Below are 21,876 nucleotides of genomic sequence, written 5' to 3'. Positions count from 1 at the left end.
GAATTGCATTGTTGATAGACTTTAGAGTTGTCTAGACCGATCGAGATTCGTTTTTATAGACGGAGATTGTCTAGGAAGGCTTGGACTTCACTCGTTTCGTTTATGACTACTAAGAGCGAAGTAAAGTAGAGTAAAGTAAAGTCAAATCGTAAGAACAATATTATATTGTTAAGGTCTCTTCTCCGTTGCTTGATGATGTCTAAAGCTTGGGAGGCACTTCGATATTTATATTCCACGTCTGAGTGTTCGCAGACTACATCTAACTAACATACAACCATGTACTTTTTTCCAATATAACTCGCAACGTCGGGTTTTCTTCCAAGGTGCGAACACCTGGAGACCCTGAAAATCATCACACCCTCTTTGATAATTATAATATAACTATTTGGAAGTCATGCTGTTTCCAATAGTAATTATCCGATGGTGAGAGTCTTTTTAGACAAATGGCCCAATTCTCAAGTCGAACTGTGTTGGCTCCAACCGTCTCCCTTGTCAACGAAATGATCAGTTTCGTCTGCGGGTTGCATCTGCGAAGATAGTTGTTATTACCGACTTTTTAGGTCATCTAACTTCAACTCTTCATAACTCCATACCCAACCGATAGGTCTTTTCCGGAGGACTTCCTACTTGCCTGCAGGATGCCTTTCCATAGGATTGGTAGATAATCCCTCGGTCGGTAACCCTTGGTTGCCGTGGGTAATAGGATTCTGGTTACTGTTACTGGTTTGAGAGTCAGCCCTTCGGTTGCAGTATGTACCGGAACCTAGTTGTAACACTCCTCGAACTTCGTTGGGTTCGATGGTAGTATTCTCAGGAGTTCCAGACTCTTCTGGTTATCGTAGGGTAGATGTGAATGTATTGGTCTTTCATTAAGATCCTTTACTATTCATCATCATCTTTTTGCGCGAAAACGTCCCGTTACTTACGGCTATCCTGAAGATATCTCGTTCTTGAAGCCTAGTAACTTTCTGGGTAGTTGACGGATTCACTCCGTTATACTTCTCAGACCTAGCCGAAGGTCCCCTCTTATATATCCTGCGAACAGGATCCGGTCGGACGGACGGCGGTGACGTATACGGTGTTATTTTAACACCTTTGATTCTGTGGTATAATACTCACAGGACGCAACTTAGATCGATATGTATGATGACGCGTGGGCCCCGTAAGGGGGCCGGAGGGGGGTGTTGGAGACCTGAGATTTCGATTTCGGGATAGGTTACCCTACCTAGGATGGTTCCTAGGTATCAGATCTCGGTATTCCTAACAACCTGCCAACTATCGTACCTTTACCGATAACGTGATTAGCACCTTGCGAACACGTTACAGTAGGCCCAATAGCTCATTCTGAGTACTAGGTTGCTAAATGTATTTGTAGATATATAGTCAAGCAGTGGTGGTGAGAGGAAGCCAGGGAGTAAGGAGAAAGCTTCCTCAAGTATGAAGCAATAAGTACCTGGCAGGTAAAGGAACCAAGGCTATCGGTTAAGAAGAGCAGGGATGAAGAACACAAGGTCCAAAGAGGAGGTAAGAAGAGTAGTATGATGCTAGCTAGCAGTAAGCTACCAGCTACGAGGGGAAAATTGTATTCGACAGTTGAGTGCGTTCTAGACAGAAGCGAAAAGTAGGGAGTAGTAGAATACCAGCCAATCAAAACTGAGGAGAGATGAGAGGAAGGGTAGACTCAAGTGCTGAAACAACTATCAGACACATGTTTATATCTTATCTAGATGGCCTCCTTTAGTCTCCAATACCTTCAAATTTATTCTTGCATCTGTTGAGTAGTCCCTTGTTTTGAGAGAGATAGTGTCACTTAGTGGGTGGGATATAACCACCTCTAAAGGGTAGACAGCAGGATGGTGGCAAAATCAACTACGGCCTGTTGAGGAGACCAAAATAACTTCAAACAAAAGCAGAAACAATTTATTATAATCACATACCATGAACCATATTTTCAGCCATCTGCTTTAGAAAGAAAGTGAAAACCTGACCTTGCTAATGCTAAGTGAGGCCAGAGTAATAGTGAGATAAAAACAAAACTAACTTCCTGAGATGTTGGAGGAATTAAAGGAAGGTCTCAAGAGAGTAGACCTTAAGAGAGAGTACAGAAAATGTATCATAAGATGATAGGAAGATAAGAAGTAACAGTTTGGTCCCCCTCTCCTCAGGCTAGTAGAGGGACTGAGAATGAAGAGTTGTGAGAAAACTTGTGGTATTAAGGTCTTCCCAAATAGGAAATAAATTTCAATCACTGGAGGTGTTGTGGAGATAGTCAATGGTAGTAATGAGGAGTAACTGGCAGTATATAATATCTACTTAAGTATATGTAAGTTCTCCTCTACTCTCATAATCAACTATCCCTCGAGACTAAGGAACTTAAGTGAAGCTGCATGTTTAACATTATTAAGTTTTACTATTTTATTTCTTTAACTCTATTGCTGAAATATTGAGACTTTTAACTATCTTTATCTTCAGAAGAATTCATTTCAATGCAGTTGTACTCTTGGGATCCATCTTCCCATAGAGAAGCTCAATTACAAAAAGTGTGCTATTTTTGCAAATAGAATTTAGCACTACACCTCTCCTATTTCTGCAGATATTTTTTAGATTTAGTTCTAGTGTCCAATTGATATACTGATAGCTAGTATGTGACTTGTATCTAAAGCTTGTATTCAAGGCTCACATACACATACAGGATAGCTAGGATACTGGTATTACAATTAAAAGTAGCTACAGCCTTACATCAGGACATTAACAAGGATCATAGTTGATTAGGTTAAATCTAGAGGTGAAAATTAGTATATATTTACTGAGTACATGCTCTGAACATGTAGGATACAATCAGATACTCAGAATACTCAGACTGTATAGGATGCAGGCAACTAAATATTTGTATCAGAACGCATGGCTGACACATCAAATACAATTTTTTTTTTTGCTGATGAATACATTATATAGTTTGAAAATTACTACTTAAGCTATTGGGTTTCAATTTAGCTGTATGAGTATCTTGTTAATCTATTAGCTAATAATACTCTCTTAATAAAGGTAATACTTCTACATATATAGATTAACTATTTCACAGATCTGATTGAATAGCAATGCCTTGACTCCATAAAATGTCCAGTTTAGTTATCAAGAATAATAGACAGAACAATTTTCATGGATAATTTAAGCTTTTTTTTCTTTCTTTCTACTCAGGATAGCCAGGGTATGGGGGTGTATGGGGTCATTTGTTTGGACTTTCTGCTAGTGCCTGCTTCTGTTGTTGAGTAGTATTGTGCAGTTGAAGCAATATCATTACCTTTCTTCACCGATAAACTCCCCAGAGACATTGTTGATCGGTTAGGGTGGAAAGTGACGTGATTTACTTAGTACTCGGCGATATGAGTACAGTGGCTTATAACCTGTTAGCATTTAGGTATGTATGAACGTGTGGATGGAAGATGGAATAATTGGTATTTCCTAGCTATGGCTCGAGGGTAATAATATACGAAATACGTCACTGCCAAGGCTCACCTTGGATCATCCACAATCCTAAGACTATCAGGATTGTACCCCATTACCGTCATCATTTGGCAATGATGTCTGTTTTTTTTATTGATTTTCAATTACAGACGCTTCTAACACAACCTGTACACTTATTCCCTTTTGTTTTACTCCGCTTTGTTGAGAACTGGTAGATTTATTACTACCCTTGTAGTTGGCCCGTCCTCTTCCAGGTTCCGGTGATGTCCCGCTTCACCATTCCCTACTCCAGTATATTAACCATTCGGGAGATTCCCTAGGATTCGCCGCATCTCAAAGATGAGCCCCGCTCTCCTTGGGATGCCCCCTAAATGGCCAAGGATCAAATGTGTTACAAGACCATAGTTAGTCCCTGATCCGTGCTTGTTTGGCCACAATCGCAACTCCTGAGTTGCCTAATCAACATCAAAACCGACGACTTTCACCTCCCTTTGCAACACAGCGCCTAGGCCAGTACAACGCATGTGCCCTTCTCTCAGTAGACTAAAGTATGATACTATTCCCCCTCCCCCACACAGCCCGCAGGCTATCTATCCTCACACTCTTACACAGCCACCAGCGCGGAACTACCTCCGCTAGCTTCTGCACTCCACAGTGGATCCCGATGGGCTGTGTTGGAGAATACTCGACTACTCGTATAGCGCAGCTCAGCACTGTTTCGCTGCTATCACATCCCAAAAACAAAGGGGACTTATGTTACCGGGCTACTGTGGTATTCTCGAAGGGCTGTGGAAGGAATGTACTGTACTCGTAGATAAACCTAGTGGAAGGAAGCGATATAAAAAAAATGGCCGGCTTGGCCGACTAAGGTTAGTCGAGCTACCTGCACTAACATTCCCGGTATAAGGGCGTTGCGAAGGTTTAGTTTGACGACCTAACATATTATGGGTATCATATTCCTCAAGGAATACCTGAGCATTTGAATCTGGATTTAGTGTGGGCGCTCAGCTGTGCACAGACAATCTGCCATTCAAACTCTTGATCCCCGTGTTTATGTACCTTTTGCCGGGTACTTGTACTCGAGTACCGGTGATGTATCATAAGTGTTTTTGGTTGAGAGGTGCGGGGAAACCGCGTGCCGAGTGAGGTGAGCTATCACGAATAGCCGCGGCGTAAACCACAGTACTGAAAGTTTCGGGTTCCGGAATTTATCTTTATTCGGACATCTTAACATGGAGGAAGGGCGGGGAGTAGCGAATTGTAATTCTGATGTCTTCTTTTTTTTGCAAAATGCCTTGGTTAACTTTCCGGAAACCTTGGGCAGTTTACCATAGGCAGAATTCAGCACAATGTTACCGTAGACAGGATCGAGATGATGAGACAGGATTGACTAGAGCTCTTCTTCCTATCGGAACTACTGGACTTTAAGATAATCGCCAAATATCGAAGCCTACCCTCCATGCCTCGTGGATCGGCTCACCTAATCTACCGGTATTGTCAACTATCGGAGACAACTGGACGGGTCCTTGAAAAAACTTCCATAAAATTTGCCAATCGACCAAAACTGTATCATAGGTAAGAATCTTTATGCATGGTGAATAATTCTCATTAAGCCGGGGGACTGCCTCAATTACAGGCCCCAATCAATCCATTACCGTCCGGTCAACGGATTCGAAAAGAAAGAGATCTCACGGAGTCACCGCAAAAGGTGAATCAAACCTGCTCTCTAGTGCCAAGAAATCTTTCCAGTTGCAACACTTGCGGGCGTTCAGTTAAAGTTACCGTCGATAGGTAGCAATGCTCCGCGATTTCGCTGTGTTTGCAGCAGTCAGTCAGCCTGCCCTGACCGCCTGCCTATCTTACTCACGAGGATTGAATTACAATATTTGTTTTACTAGTACAAGTGCTCGAGTACCAGTGCTCGAGTATGCCGCGCTGCAGGTGAACCAGACTATACCAGCTACACTGCATTTCTACCATTCTCAGCCCCTCCTTCCGCTCCTTCTTCTGAAACCGTATCGTCCCCTCTTCCTCACCACGCCCCCCCAACGCCCCCCACCCCTCCTCCAAATCTCACCCGGCGACATAGCACCTCTTTTGATACAAGGCAGACTACCGTACACACACGCCAGATACACACATCATACGTCCTCAACACACCCTGTTGGTGCTGAGAGGGCACCTGTTCCTTCTTTCTCCCTTCTCTTGCTGCCCCCGAACTGATCTCCAAGCGATCACTTCACCATCTACCAACCATACCTCCACCGCACTCCATCAATCCTCGACTACCGGTATCACGATTCGCTAGGAATCCCAAGCCGGAGCCGCAATCCTGCATCCAGCACGCAAACCCCCACTGCGCTGGAGGTCCCGCATTGACAAAACCTTTATTCCCTTGCAGAGCTTTCTTTCTGTGTTCCTGTTTGATACCCCTGGCATTCATTCATTCATTCTCTTACCCCAACCTGCCGGGCCAATCGTTGCAGGAACGCACCTCCTGCAAATCCACCCAGTCCTAACATACAGATACTTCATTTCGACGACTAGTAAATTATATCGTACGTACCTTTTATTTTTTTTATTTCATTTGACAGGCACATAGTTAGCCATTGGGGTTCCCCGGGGGTGATCTATATTTGCCGATCCTTCTTATTTTTATTTTGCACACGCTAGTAGAGAAGGAAGTGAAGTAGAAGACGGAGAAGGGAAAGGAGTGAGTGGTCCACTAACATCACCTCCCCTTGTCAATTCTTTTTCACCCTTCGTCCCTTCCTTTCCCTATTACGTTTTCCGAACAAAAGTGTGCCTAGTGGGGAAAGGGAAAAAAAACCTTGATTTATTTTTTACTTTTTCCTTGCTGAAGCTTATCCGTTCTCTTTGGGGTTGCTACCGGGCTTCATCCACCTACCGGTACGATAGCGTACTTATCATTCCACTTCGTTCATCGCCATCCTCACTCAACCGCACCAAGCCCCTCTTCCTCCCCCCTCCCCGTTCACCCCCCCCCCAAAACCAACCAACCACAGTGAGCACAACCGGATACAGAGAAGAATTTCTAAAGACGGATAGGCCGCCTCGGTACTACAATAGGAACTCGGGATTTTTATCGATACCTGGTGCATCGGTACCACGTCCAGAGAGAAACGATACAATACAGCTTCGCCATTCCCCAAAGCAACGCCGCCCGCCATTGCGCCGGGTTTCCCCTTAATCCAAGAGTTCACGAGAACACACAGCCCTATATACTGCCCCGCGCAGCCCAACAATCTCCCTAGCGACTTGCCTCTTCCGAAGTCTTCCCGATCCCTTTTCAGAGCTACCTTCTCACACAATTCAGCCCCATAATTTACATTGAAGCCCCAACTTCTCGCCTTCTTGCCTCATCTTGCTAAGGAGTTAGAGGGTAGCGGCAACGCTCCAAACGCTGCCTGACTCTCTAGGACCCGCATAGCCCGTGTGCGTTCCTTTGACCTAGAGTTTCGTGTCGGCTTACAAGTGACCTCGCTGGTATGAAATACATTCCGAGACTTTATACCCATCAATCGATTGTCGCCACTTTCCGAGGCAAAACACAGTAGCAGAAGTTCATCACCTAGTTAGCCGGCAGAAGGCGTCCCCCTTATAAGCGAAGAAATCCGAATTCTCTTAGCATCGCTGACCACAACTTCGCTAAACTTGGGTTCAAACGGTCTGAGGGGCTCTTTTGGGGATTCCTGTGTCCCTATTGGTAGGTATATATTTCTGATTTCATTAGAGCCCTCCTTGAGATTTCTAACCATATTCTCTATTCTCTTTTTGTCCTTCCGTGTTTTAAACTCCTTAATGTTTGGGTAGTAGACTACAGCCCTGTGATGCAAGGGTGGGTCTCTGCTTGTCTTTTCGGCATAGTGGACAAATCTTATGGTTCGATCCAAGAACTTGCCTATGTTTACCGGTTCCTCCCTGCCCCGCCCTGATGATTTTCTGCATAGACAAGATATCTAATTTCCCTTCACATCCCCTTCCTTATGCTTATTTCTTCTTGAATCCCTACTGTGGTCTACTCCACTCGATTCACTAGTGTTCATCTCTCCTTTGGCGTTCGGATGTCAATAAATATTCTTTACTTGATTAGCGAATCGGTAGCGGTACCTTAAGCTAAAACTAATTTACTGATAGATGAAATCGGGTTAGAGCGCCGCTTGGACTATCAACTCATCCAACTTCGTGCGATCTGACCGACTCTTCCAATACATTTCTACCCCACCATCGTGACAGCTATTTTTGCACCAAGCATCTTGATCACTCCACTAGTCCTACGCCCTCTCATCCCTAGGAAACCCAAACATCCACTACTCAGAAAATCTAACATTTGAATATTTGACACAATGGCCTCTCCCCTATATCCCCAGCATAGCCGGGCCCCACCAGTAATCACCGAGGACGATGGGTCGAATTCCCGGAATGTATATCCGACACCAAACTCCGCGCACGGCCCGGGGACATTTGATACAAGCCTCTTCAGCTTATCAGGAAGTGGCAACACTCATCTCTCTGAGCGTCCGCAACCGGCACTCCCTTCCCTCCAATCCTCAACTTATCCCCACACGAACTCCCCATTATTGCCGACTATCAATCAGCCTCTCTCGAATCAAGGGCACTCGCCTTCACTGACTAGTGGAAGTAGTGGGCTTTCTCCAGCAACAAGCCAACACTCTTACTACACCCATAACATAGGTCTAACCTGTTCAGAAGATCCCTCATCAGCACTATCACCCCCCGTAAGCTTTGTTGTTGACCCTGGCTCATCGCCAGAACGAGGTCTTGGCCCCGGTTATAGTGTGGATACAACACCTGGTTTCGATGAGGTCGATATGCCACCACTTGCTGATGAAAATACGGCTCTTTATGGTGATGAAGGAATTGACCCCTTGGATCAGCTATCTGATCCATATTCTCCTGTGAACGGGAGTCTAGGGATTTACCATCCGCCGAGCCCCCGGCCAACTGTTTCCCCTAGTCCAGCGGGGCTAACCGCCAGTAATCCTGGCGGCTTTACGGGTGTGAACAGCAATTTCCGCAAAAGCCCGGTAGTTAAAGTGGAAGAGTTCACACCCCAGGACAATGGAGTGCACCCAACCCCCTCTTCGCGTGCCATGACCGGTTCTTCTTCGAGCTCAGGAGCTGGGGCTGCTCAGGGTGGGGACAACCTAACTGTGAATAGAGGAGAAGATGGGAGCTGGAAAGGCGGATTGGACCCAACTGCAAGGCGAGAGGTTGAATTAGGACTTGGGGATCTCCCTTTTTCACTTAAGGAGCAGGAGATAATACGAGGGATTGAGGAAAAAAACGCCGATATTGAAGACTGGCTTAGTAGGAATACAAATCTTTCTATCAAGCCAACTGACAAGAGACGATCGAGGAGTCTTGCCGATTTCCGAAGAAGGCCAATGGTGCCACCGAAGAGTAAAGACGATTGTGTCCGACCAGGCGAGAGTAGTTCAACAGGAGCAGTCCTGTTTGACGAGGACGACGATACAGGCCTACCCGGTGCCTACGACTATGAGGACGACGATTCTTCGGTGGCTTCTTCGTTCGTTGATGGTAGTTTGGATGACTCACCGGAGGATCAAGGTTCAATGGACACGAGCGAAATTCCCCCTTCGGAATCAGAATTGATGAAGACAGCGGAAGAAGAAGAAGCGGAGCAAAAACGTCGTGAGAATGACCCCCAATATTATCCAAGACCAAATCAGTTTTACTCAGCGCACCCTTGGAATGATACTGTTGCACAAGTCGGCAGGGGGGCAGCGATTGCATCCAGGAACCAACCCAACACCGCAAACGCAGCAATCACCAAGTTCTATCGTTATGCCGAAAACATTGAGACAGCATCCCGGGTAGCAACATTTGGTAGTCAGATGAGCAAATCCCGACGCCTAAGTGCTGGTGACGCCGATAGATTTCTGGCGAATGGGTTGCTGAAAAGCCTGAGTTTTGGAAGGGATAAAGATAAGGAGAAGGAAAGGGAAAAGGAAAAGGAAAAGCAATTGAATCACCAGCGAAGACCCAGTATGTGGGGCACAATACCTTCGAGATTGAAGCGAGGGTTTAGCAATGCAGGCGACAAAGAGCGGGAGAAGGAGAAGGAGAAGGAAAGACTTGGGACCGGTTTAAGCATGGAAGGAAGGAAGAGGGGCAACTCCACCACATCGCTCGCAAGTACAGCTAGCCACGCATTCGCCCCAATAAAACGAGGGAGTAGTTGGGCAAAATCGGCTCCGAAGAGTCCATTGAAAGTTGATACAAAGAATATTGGCGGTGCATTTGCGCAAATGGCTAGCATGGCGGCTGGCGCCGGACAAAGTTCAGCTCATACAGCGCACACTGCGAGTACAGCTGGTATAATCAGTCCACCAACCCGGTCATTAAGCGGAGGATTCATTGCGCAAACAGTGAAAAGGGCAAGAAGCAAGAGTGACATATCATCGTCGAAATTGCAGAAGGGAAAGCCAGTCTTCGGCATTGTCAGTATGCTGGGACAATACGGAGGGCCGCCGGCTCTTCCCATAAAGTCACCAGTACAAAGTGCCGAGAGCGAGTCTCCAAGGAGAAACTATACATTTGGGGAAGAATCTAGAAAACGTGGAATTGCTGCTGCAAAGTTGCTTTGCCCTCCGGACCCACATAGACATGATGGTTACGATGACGACGACGATAATGATATGGATGATGATGATATGCAAAATAGCCAACAAACCACCCCCCCTGGAACCAGACCGCCTTTACCAAAACTCGATATTACCCCCAACCCTGAGGGCTTCTCTCAGCATGTCCGCGGTCTCACGCCAGCATTGCATCCGAAGCTTGTCGATAGAGTCGTCTATGAGCAGGGTAAAAGATTCAAGAAACTCGTCGAGCATAGACAAAAACATTTGGCTGCGATCAGGGGCGGAAAAAGATGTGGAAATACGACTAAGTGCAGGGGCCCTGTTGGTTCAATTGGTCCGGGTGGTGATCCTTCTGCCAATGGGCATAAGAGGAACACAAGTGGTGGGAGTGGAGAGGGGGAAGGTTCGATTGCCTCTATCATCCAACAAGATTCCTAACATGAATTCTGCTAATGCGGCCTCCCAGCTTACTCTTCCGATGAAACTGTTGGTGACGGATCGCGCTCTCCAACCGAAGGCAAAGTTACCGCAACACAATTCCCACCGGGGGTTCCGCAACCTCCGGTCTTGCGCTTGCCGGCCGAGTTTGAGTGCCCGATCTGCTTCAAGGTGAAGAAGTTTCAGAAACCATCCGATTGGACTAAACATGTTCATGAAGATGTCCAACCTTTTACTTGCACGTTTGTGGAATGCACGGAGCCCAAATCTTTCAAGCGGAAAGCCGATTGGGTCAGACATGAAAATGAACGACATAGACACTTGGAGTGGTGGACTTGCACGTTACCCGACTGCACCCATACTTGCTACAGGAAGGACAATTTCGTTCAACATCTAGTTCGTGAGCATAAGATGGCGGAACCCAAGGTCAAAGCTCAGAAAGCGGCCGCTAGGAAGGGCAAGAAGGGTGTTGCTGGCATGAGTGAGGGTGTGCCCTCACACGAGGACTTTGAAAAGGTCTGGCAAATCGTTGATTCCTGCCACCAAGTCACAACCAAACACCCTACGCAGGAGAAGTGTAGGTTCTGCGGAAATGTATGCCCGACGTGGAAGAAGTTGACTGTGCACTTGGCAAGGCATATGGAGCAAATATCACTCCCAGTACTTGACTTGATAAAGGATGATGCAGTGGTACCTCCCAGTGTCAGGCCATCAGCTGCCAGCAAACGTGTTCAACAAAACAGCGATTCATCTAAACCTGAACCTTCCAAACCGCCACCGCCGCCGCCGCCGCCGCCGATACAGCAGCCGGATATGGAGATGGATATTGATCCTGCCGATACGACGCAAAGACAGCTCACTGGAAACGGGGACTGTGATGTGCTCCCACCACCACAGTTCCATTCCCCAGATGCTTCTACTTTTGACATGAGTCCTGCACATCTGCAATATACCCCTCCACGTAGCTCACCAAATGTGGATGATCGATTTGGAATCCAGACACCGTTGAGGACCCCGCAGTTTGTTAGTCCTCATAACTTCAGCCCAGAACAAAACCTGCGAATGCAGCAGCAGCAGCAGCAGCAGCAGTTATCAATGGGGACTAACAGTGGATTTGATTTTTCAAATAACACCGGCCGCGATATCTATTCATTAAGCCCACAGCAGCAGCAACAGCACACCCCAACAAGCTCAGGGGTAACAACACCGCAGAGAATAGCAACCCAAGCCGGCGGATACATTAATGTTTCACCTCCGCCTCAGCCTGGTTTACAGTATCCACAGCACCGCAGCCCTCTTATACACCTAGTTGGGCAACAGCAAATGGCACAGCAACCACAATACTTTGCATATGGACACGCATCGGGGCAGGTTCAAGGTGCCCATGGACAGATCCACTCGCAGACAGTTGCACATGCAAACGCATACAACTTCTACCCCCAACTTGAGCAGAACGATCTCGAAATTCCTGGGGCAGCAGTTACGGCTGCTGATCCTACAGACGATTACATAAATGTGGCATATACAGCATCATGAGACCTTTGGGATTGTTTCCGAGTGATTTTGCAAGTATTTCATGTTTGCATACTGATAATATCATCGAACACTTGGTGGATTCCTTTGCTGATCGATCCCCCATGGATGCTCAAATGGTTAAAGTTGTTTCCGTTTTAGTTTTCTTTTGTATTCTGTTTTAGTTTTCTTCCGTAATCTATTTCTAGGAGTGTGAAGGTCGCACCACTCGGCGAAGCTAGTTTTCTGATCGGGTTTTCTATGTTTGCCCTCCGTTTATTTCTCCAAGGTCGTCTAGTTTCGAGAGTACGTATCATTTGCTTTTGTCGCAGCATTCCCCATGTTTTTTCTTTCCTTCTTCCCCAGATTTTCTCGTTTGGCCCATTCTTCTTCCCCAGTGCAATAATCATGCGAGCACAAGGCTACGAAAATACCGTAGTGTTTTGAGTCATGCCCGATTCGAGGGTTACGTGTTATGGAGTTTCTGGCACATGGGCATGATATGATGAGACCTTTGAGCTACTACTCGAGTTCACCCCCTGTTTAGTGATTTCAACTTTGAATTTCAAAATATGTTTCCGGGTCCTTTTCCAATAAGCGATTCTCCTTTACATACTTCCACAGTCCCGATTAATTTCCTTTCATGACATTATAATGATGATATTTATTTTCACTTCTCCGGAGGGAGCCCCAGAGTAGCGTAATACAGTAGTAGGGCTGGAAGGGATCGGGAAAAACACATTAGTGATACTTTAATCGGCGCACCGGTGGAATGGGCTGCATTTTACTGATCACACTTGGAGTACGAGACGATGCGATACACACACACAGTCTGCCTCGCGGCGAACCCATCGTAGGCAGATTATTACTGGTAGGGCGGGCGAGAAAGGTGCGATATGCTTTTTCGAAGGATAGTTGGGCCAATTATCGGCGCTTGGTTCTTTGAGATAGGGTAGTTATAACCATAGCTCATAATACCGGAGGGCACAGGATAGTTTATCAGATCTGTTTCGCCGCCTGCCTCGCACAAGTCCGCATAGAGACGGTAAGAAGAGGTTAAAACTCACGGTAATAAAGTTAACACACAATCGTACACACACAATCGCTCAATCACTCGCTCACCCGCGCATACACACGGACTCACACAGGTTATTCAAAACTTAGCTACAGGAAAAAAGAGTGAAGCGATGTGATGCACTATGATACACCACGGAGAAGTACCGGTATCGTCGGAAAGCAGTAAAACGGGCGCGATGGGCTACTGACACGGTAGGCCTGCCAGGTGACTTTGAAATTGTAGGGTACTCGTACCGTAAGTAAGTACTTGTACTCGCACTCGAGTACTCGTACTGCACAGTAGGTTGGGGGAGGGAGGGGGGTTCGTGCGAGCGAGTGCGCGAGCCAGCCGGTTGCTCGACCAACCGCCAACCTGTGGGACAAAGGGATAATTTACATACCGTTACCGGCCCCAACAAGCCAAGGAAGGAACAAGAGCCCAAGCAGCCGAGCCCGACCAACCAAATAAGTTCTCTCCCCCCCAGGTATTCCATGGATGGACCCGACCGTGAGAATAACTAACACACAGAACACGGATGCTGAATCATTTTCTGTATTATCATTATGTTATTTCGCCATCACTACTGTTATCCATCTATCACAACAAGCAGGACAGCGGGCAAGCAATACGCTACGTTGCTGCTGCAAGTAAACAGATCAATCAGAATGATAATAACTGTATCGGGTATCGGGGAGCGTAGAAAAGTAGAAAATAGCAGGGTGGAAAGATTTGGTTTCACTTGCCGTGGGTGGCATTTTTTTGATCGCCTCAAATGGTGCGTTGGGACAGGGGGGTTGCGCGCACGCGGGGGGAAGAGAGGGAGGGGGTGGGGAGGGAAGGGAAGGGAAGGGAAGGATAACTCAGATTGAGGCGAACAGAAAGTGATAGTTGTGGTGTGCACATCGCGGTGAGGAGGGAGGGAGGGAGGGAGGGAGGAATGAAGGGCTAAGTGAGTGACTAAATGCACAAGATAGGGAAAGAAAAAGATTACGGTGGTAAAACAGTGGGGGGGGGGGTTATTACTTTATCACTTGTATTGTTCCTGGGAAGTGATAAAGATTTCCTCTCTTACTGTAGGTCAAGTTAACGGCGAACTGCGGTACTGGAGTAGAGTATATTATTCCTGATGGATAAGAGGAGGAAAGGGAGGGAGGAGAAGGGAGGGAGGGAAGAGGATAAAGTTAGAGATAGACTATGCGTGTGCCGCAGAAGTAACAGTGTGGTTTAATGGAGGAGTCGAGATCATCACGTGCAGTTATGAGGGTATGATAGCTACTGTAGTCGTACAGTACAAGTACGAGTAGACTGCTCGTACCAGTTGAGGGAGACAGCGAAGGGAGAGAGAGAGGGTTAGGAAGAGTGATGATGATGGAATGGAGGGAAAGGGGGAAAAAGTGGGGAGGCTATTATTTTCTTTTTCCTCCAACTTTTATGGCCAGAGAAAGCATTCAGCATTTCATTTTTTCTTTTTCATGGTTGGGATTCCTTTTTTGAATTTCCTCTCTCCCCCCCCTCCAGGTCGAGCCAGTCAATTGGCTAGAATCGAGCCCACTCGAGGCGAACCAGTTCTGGTGGAAGCGGGATTGAGGTGTCTGATGAGACTGCTGCCTAACAAGGCCAACCAATGAGGATGTGCTAAGGCGAATGGGGCAAATACGGCTTGGACCTCCGCAGCTGCGTCAGAATGTTGCGAAAAGTCGGGAAAAAGGAAGGGAACGACGGCGCTCTCGCATGTTCGCTCACTCAGAATCTCTCTTTTCTCACTCTTTCGAATGACTCTCCCCCCCGTCCCACTCTGTCTCCACACTCTCTCCGAAGACCCATTCTGGTTTTCGCGTGGGGAGGGAGATGGTCACCGCATGACCAGGGGAGGGAAGGGGGAAACGGAGAATTGAAACAGCTGGAAATCTAACTTAAGAATTTATAAATGGATGTGAAGGGGGGAAAATGAAAAAAGGGAGCTACGAGTAGAATTTGGTACACCATTTGTATGAGAGCTCTCGCTCGGCTTGTGCCGTATGATTTATATTGCTGTAGGGTACCGTGACTGTAGTATCATACCGCATCATACCAGTACGGTGCTCGAGTACTGTGCGAGCACATCTCACACAACCACCTCTGCGGTCTCCTTGCTCCTCCTGTACCCGTACGGTGGTGGTGCGGTGCAGCAGGCAAAAAAAAGTCCTACCGCCCTTGTCTTATGCGCATCGTCCTTCCGAGTGGTTCGCAAATCCGCGCCCAAACCAACCCACTCCCACGCTCCCAAACACCTAACCACTCCATACCATACCTCCTGAACTCAACAACTGCTCCCACTCACCTGCTTTGCTATACAACTGCACCGTTTTTACACATCCAAGAAACCCACCTCTCTGCAGCACCAAGACCTCAGTCAGCATAGAGCCTTCTCCTGCTCCGCTTTGCTCCGGTCTGCTCTGGCCGCTGTAAGAGAGAGAGGGGAAAGAAAAAAAGGAAAAAAAGAGACCGTTGTTACTGTTCCTATCCCCCCCCCCGCGCGCGCGCTGTTGCCTCTCCTACCGCGCCCCGTGAATCGGGATTCAATCGATTGCGGCTCCGGCCTAGGAAATGCTCTACTTTGCTGCGGCAGCGACTGGATACTGCTGCCCCCAATATCGCCCTCGTGGAAGTCTCTTTCTCTGCAGGGAATCCGCCTAATGATACCGGAACAGATCTTTCAAGTATCTCCGCGAGCCGTACCTTAACTCCATCCTGAGACCCCGCCCCCCTCCCCTCCCCCATTCTCCTAATCCTACTACCCCCCCGCCATTCCCGATCACACTTCGTCATTGATACCCACCCCTCCCTTCCCGCCCTGTGGCCCCACTTCCCTTCTCCCTTCTCGGTGCTGCTTCTCGGGTATAACCCTTTCGTCCCACGATAGTTCGCCGCTCCCACCTCATTTCCGCCCCGATCCCCGATATAGCTTGTGGGTGACGAATTACCCTTCCTTACCCGGCTATCTTTCTTTTTGTCACTGGAACTTCTTAACTTTCAAAGTTCTTCCTGCTAACCAATGCTTGAGGGGGGAAGGGCATATATGAAGAAGGCTGGAAATAATTGAAAGAAAGAAAAAAAAAAAGAAAAAAAAAGAACCCTCAAAGGAGAAAGAAAAGAAAAGAAAAAACACATTAAATCAGAGGAACCTCGTGAGCAACACAAAGACCCCAGTTACCGCTTCTGTATATGTATAAAAATCACTAAGGTGAGGTTTTTGTCCCTTTCCGTGTTTTATGTGCTATTTATGATTCGCTACCTCTTTATTTTTCTGCATTATTGAGTCCTCATGATAGCCTTCCTCCCTCTCTCTTTGGTCCAGATTTGAAGTATGGTGAAGATAATTACTTATGCTAAAAGGCAGTCTCTCTGGGTCTTTCCTTCTCGTACTTCTTCACGGGGCCCAAGCCATACCCAACACCGAATACCACTACCAAAGAACCCCCCAATACCACTTTTTCATTGAAAAAGAAAAACAATGATGGCATCACATACCTCCAACAGCATGGAGATAGACCAGTTTCCACACCCAGCTTCAACGAACAGTTCTCGTCGCTTCGAAAATCTGCCCTCCATCGGAGCCGTGTTCAAGGACCTTCCCCCGCTCAGCAATAACCCCGTCTCGGGATTCTTCGGCACTGGCCCGGAATCAGAGCCAAGGGTTCCCGGGAGCCTTCCGCTGAAAAAATGGGGCCCCTCCGACTCTGATCGGCCGCATTATAATGTTCCTAAACAGCAGCATAATCAACTTCATAGTTACACCCGACAGCATCACAATCATCCTTACTTTCAACAACCTGAGAATTCTAGCCGTTGCCATTCACAACACTTACAACTAGGTAGTAGAACTGGTAGAAGAAGCGGGGTGTTAGAAACCCCATCGCAACACTTCTACACACAGAAGTCCATTGACCGTGGCAACGCCCGCGAGCCAGAGTATTCATGGGGAGCTGAGCGAGCAGCGGCATTAGTCTCGGGTCCAGGCCTACATGGTGCATCTACGTCAAGCCACGTACAACAACGACACCAGCAACCGCAGCATCAACAGCAACAGCAACCACCACTACCACCACCCCCTCCTCCTCCTCCACCGCAGCAACAACGAACACACTGTCCATCGCAACCACCACCTCCACTGTCACCCATCAATTCTTGGGCTAACGGCAATAGGCCAGAACATTCTGGGTCGCCGCAATTGAGCCCTACAGTCACAGAGGGGTATTCGCCCCTTTACAGCGTTAATGACTCGGACGCCGGGAATGATAAATATTCCGAAAACGGCGATTCGCTATCAGACCTCACCAATAGTGTTCATGGGGATTCGTACAGTCACACTGGGAGTATCGGGCCGCCCTATGTAAGGCAGTTTTCTTGCGCGAAATGCAAAGCAATATTCAAATGCGACTCACTCCGTAGGTAAGAATTACCGCATTTCATTCAAATGTGCCAACTACCGATATCGCCGGCCCCCCTTTCCACATCCCCCATATATATATATATTTTTTACCCTTTTTTTCGCTCCAACGTGGCAGCCGCAGTCAGCCCGGAAGATGAAAGGAAGAAAAGAGAAAGGGGGTTTAGACAATGCACGATGTCATGAGCGAAGAGACCCTCTCTTCGCCTCTGACTCGTCGGAATACTTCGGGTTCTTGTTTTGTCTCCTGTTTTTCGTGGCTGATAATGTCCAGGAAACACGAGATGAAACATACGAAGCCCTTTAAATGTCAAGTTTTAGGTTGTAAGAGAACTGCAGGATTTAGCTCCGTTAATGACATGAATCGCCACATGAACTCCGTTCATAGGAGGCATATATCAGGCCCTGCCGTGGGATACGACTGTCAATACGATCATTGCCGGGATAACGGGAAGATCTTCTTCAGACTGGATAATTTTAGGAACCACCTAAAGAAAAAACATGGGCCTAAGGGACCGCAAGATGTATTGGAAGAATTTTTGAAGAGGTATGTCTTTTACCCTCCCTTCCTCCTATTTTACTTCATTTTTCTGCATTTTCTGTGCGAATTTTTGCACTTTGGTACAAATACCTTGACACCTCGCTGGGGATATCATCGCTCGGGGGAAAGGGGGTCTTAATAACCCCCTTTCCCTTTCCTTCATCCCGTCATTCCCCAAACAAACAAATCAAGAGAGTGCAGGAAGTAACGTCTATGGGGAGCGGTTTTTTCTCTTTTTTCTTTCACAATAAAGAGCGGAAACCGAATGCCGAAGGACACATTCCGCGGATTTCATGGGCCCCCATTCCCCTTCGTCGAATCAATTTATGGATACACGTTCGGAGCCTGGGCTTTCTGATGTACCGAGCACCCCGATAGCCACGGACAGCCCCGGTCTTCCCCCTGTCTCCCCCACTTTCCGGAGGACCCCACGTGAAGCTTCCCAAACTGTTGCGCAGCCCCTGGCCCCAAGTTTCCCCTCCATATCGGAGTCTAGTTTCGGCCATGGAAAGCTAGCTCCCCTTGCTCCCAAGAACCCTGTGCAAGAAGCTCTAGATGCCGGTAGTGACGATCGAATGGACTTAGATTTTGAGGAGCCCGTCGCCAGAATTTACAAACCAAACTGTGTCAAGCCAAGCGGAGGACCAAGTAGTAATTCTACTGCCAATCCCGGAGCAAAGGAGCCTGAAGCCACTCTTGGTAATAACAGATCAATGGAGAGAAAACGGAGGATAAGTGAGATCGATAAGTTGATTGAAACGCTAACCTCGGAAAAGGATAAGCTGGTATACGAGGAACGGGTCGAATTCGGTAGAAAGAGTTTCCCCAGCCAATCCCAGAGGGCGCCCCAGGACTCCCAGACCGCTGTTACAGGACCTAATGGGCCCAGCTCTAAAAGGATTGCCTTGGGAAGGATTGAAGGAAGCGACCCGGACCATGACATGCATGTGGGCGGTGAACCAGGCGTTGTTACAGCCGATTCTGAGAGATCAAACACCAGCCATGCCCTTCGAGGCTATATCCAGCAGGCAACTACTCAGGACCCATGGCCAGGGAGGTGGCTCGATCCCAGCACAGGCCCCCACAGCCCGGGTGCAGCGGATAAGGACCGCGCCAGCGCACTCTCTCCCCAGGGGACCATGACGGTTTCTTCGCCGACAGGGACCACTGCGGCCACGGAAGTATCACAACAACCACACCCAGCCGAAGGTCGGCTGGGGCTTTCGCCGCCCTTGGCCATGGGATTGCGAGCTCAGCGTGGGGCGATATCTAATAAGCAAACAGGCTCCAAGTACGCCGGCAATACCGCTCAGTTGAGGCTTGGCCCTGGACCCGGTTCAGGATTGCAAAAAGGCCCTGCAACCTGTCTGGTCTGTGCAAAGACATTTCACAGGCCAAGCGAGTTAAAGTAAGAGCACTGCCATGATAATTAACAGTAAAAAAAGGGGGGGTTATAGTCTATGCATATATAGGAATTATACCTGGATAACCCTCCCGGGTTATCCAAGGGACTGCCCCCGCACAGTAAGGCGATACTGACAAGTTTTCCCAGGAAACACATGAAGCGTCACTCACGCCCGTTTGCCTGTACCTTCCGGGGATGTGGAAAATCATTCGGTTCGAAGAACGACTGGAAACGTCACGAGAACAGCCAGCACTTTCAATTGGAACTGTGGAAATGCGGGGTCATCGCTCCCAAGTCCACCAGTCTTTGTGGTAAACTTTCGTTTCGGAGAGAGTCCCATATCACGCACTTGAAGAATGCACACAACATTGTTGATAAACAAGAGATTCAAAAATGGACCAACGAAGCGCACATTGGCCGTAACAACTTCAAGACATTCTGGTGCGGCTTCTGCTCTAAGGAGAGGAGGGATGGGTTATCAATAAAGGGCTGCGTTGTGCAATTAAAAAAGAAGGGGCTTGATGGCTGGGACGAACGGTTCGACCATCTAGGGAAGCACTTCGAGGAGGGGAACCATATCAAGGATTACACGTTTCATGAAGACGATGTGTTTGGGGATTTGCAGTCTACAGAGGAGGACGACGACGACGACGACGTAGACGATACCAGGGAAGAGGACGATGATACGGGCGAGGAACGGCCCATAATCGAATCCACGGCGCCGCCCGAAGAGGAGAAGGCAGAGAAGTTACAACCTTCCCAATACACCACACAAAAGGAGGAGGAGAAGGGCAACAAGAGGGAGAAGAGATGGTATTGTGTAAGTTGTGAAGAAAAAGACCTACATACAACTCGCCCACTTCCGCAAACTTCTAACGTTTTACCTTTTGGTTACTCTAGTGCAAGCATAATGTGGGGCGATGTTCCGATCCTGGCCCGTATACCGTGGGCCTAACGGATTCGTGTATGGAGTGCTGCCACGAACGATGTTCGGCATGCTCGATTGAAGAGAGAGGATAAAGTAGCCTTGTGGTTTTCACTATTACTCGGTTTATTCCAATGGGTTTAATGTTTTTTATTCGTATATCCCTTTCCCGCGATTGCCATCATTACCATTTTTTATTGCTTTTTTCACCCTTTTGTTTTTTCCTCCTTTGACCTTTTCGCTTTACTCGAGGAGGATGGTTCGAAGTAAAGCTTGTTGTATAGTTAGATTTTCTTTCCTTTTTCTTTTTCTTTTCTTTCTTCCCCTTTTCTGTAGCAGCGAAAGGTTAGAGGTCATTCGATCGGAGTTTTTCATTCCCGAGAAGGTGAAGCGAAGCAAGGAGAGGGGGAGGAAACAGGAGGGGTAAAGGGGACAAGTGGAAGCGTGAAAAGCAGGGGCGCGGAGGATAGTAGGATAAGAGAGGCGGAGGAGAGGGAGGGCTGAGATAATCACATGGCATCACTCGGACCTAATCAGTGTTCAGACAAATGAACACAAACTCGCTCGCTCACTCACTCGCTAACACACTTACACCACGTATCCTCACTCACTTTTATTCCTTACCCACCCACCCTCTTCTCTTAATGCGTTCTTACACTCCCTACCCACCTAATTGTATACCGGTACTCCACTCCCACCCGGTCGGTAGGGCTAACAGCCAACGATTGGCGGGGGTGGGGAGGCAAGTTGGATGAAAAAAAAAAAAAAAAAAGCTCCTGACAGACGCAGAGAAAGCCCTGCAAACCCAAATGGAAGAAAAAAAAAGAGATTTCCCTTGGTAGCAACCCCCTCCTCAAATCCCAGTCCATCTCTATTTTAATTCCCAAACACGTCGTGTCCGTGGATGAAGGTGCTCAATAATAAGGGTCTAGAGATGCAGGAGAAAGGCGTGCAGACGTAAAGGAATACATTTCTCATCGACGTGCTAGTAAATCTATCTATCCCTTGGTCCGTCGTGTGCTGCGCCCAAAAGATCTACCGGTAGTTGGGGGGGGAGAAAGCTAGATCTGGAGGGTATACTTCCTTAACTGGAAATAAATTTACTAGAGTTTCAAAGTGCGATCTATTCAACCGATTTCTTGAGCGCTCCGATAGACTGAGGGATGCTCGAGCACAAACATGGGGGGATAACCGATGAGAAGCGGAGTGGAATGAATCCCGTTAGTCAAGTCAAGCCTGAGGTCGCGACATAGCTTATTTTTTTTGTTCTTTTAAATTATTATTATTTTCTTTTTTTTTTTTTTTTCTTTGCCGATTTCTCGGTTGCCAAACCAGATCATGGTAAAGTTATCTACGGGGTGATAACTTGGTGGATGGGGGTGGATGGATGGGTACCCAACCATCTTATCCCATTCCTTGGCTGAGGCGATGAAATAAAAAAATATAATAATTAA

General features: G+C 47.5%; 2 protein-coding genes; both read left to right on the top strand.

The window, feature by feature from the left end:
- Nucleotides 1-7,832: 7,832 nt before the first annotated feature.
- Nucleotides 7,833-12,680, top strand: GSTUM_00003728001 (uncharacterized protein; the record flags this gene model as incomplete). XM_002837358.2 has 2 exons in its annotated part: nt 7,833-10,518; nt 10,582-12,680. The coding sequence occupies 2 exons, from the start codon at nt 7,833-7,835 to the stop codon at nt 12,087-12,089; spliced, it is 4,194 nt and encodes a 1,397-aa protein (XP_002837404.1). The 3' UTR covers nt 12,090-12,680.
- Nucleotides 12,681-18,385: 5,705 nt separating this feature from the next.
- GSTUM_00003727001 (uncharacterized protein) lies at nt 18,386-20,950 on the top strand (the record flags this gene model as incomplete). XM_002837357.2 has 3 exons in its annotated part: nt 18,386-19,500; nt 19,645-20,317; nt 20,398-20,950. 3 exons carry the CDS (start codon nt 18,386-18,388, stop codon nt 20,515-20,517), a joined length of 1,908 nt encoding a protein of 635 aa, XP_002837403.1. The 3' UTR covers nt 20,518-20,950.
- Nucleotides 20,951-21,876: the final 926 nt, after the last annotated feature.

The sequence above is a fragment of the Tuber melanosporum genome (genome assembly GCF_000151645.1).
Source record: "Tuber melanosporum whole genome shotgun sequence assembly, scaffold_188, strain Mel28".
Lineage (NCBI taxonomy): Eukaryota > Fungi > Ascomycota > Pezizomycetes > Pezizales > Tuberaceae > Tuber > Tuber melanosporum.
Note: the sequence above shows the minus strand (reverse complement) of the source record. Positions and strands in the feature narration are given on the sequence as shown.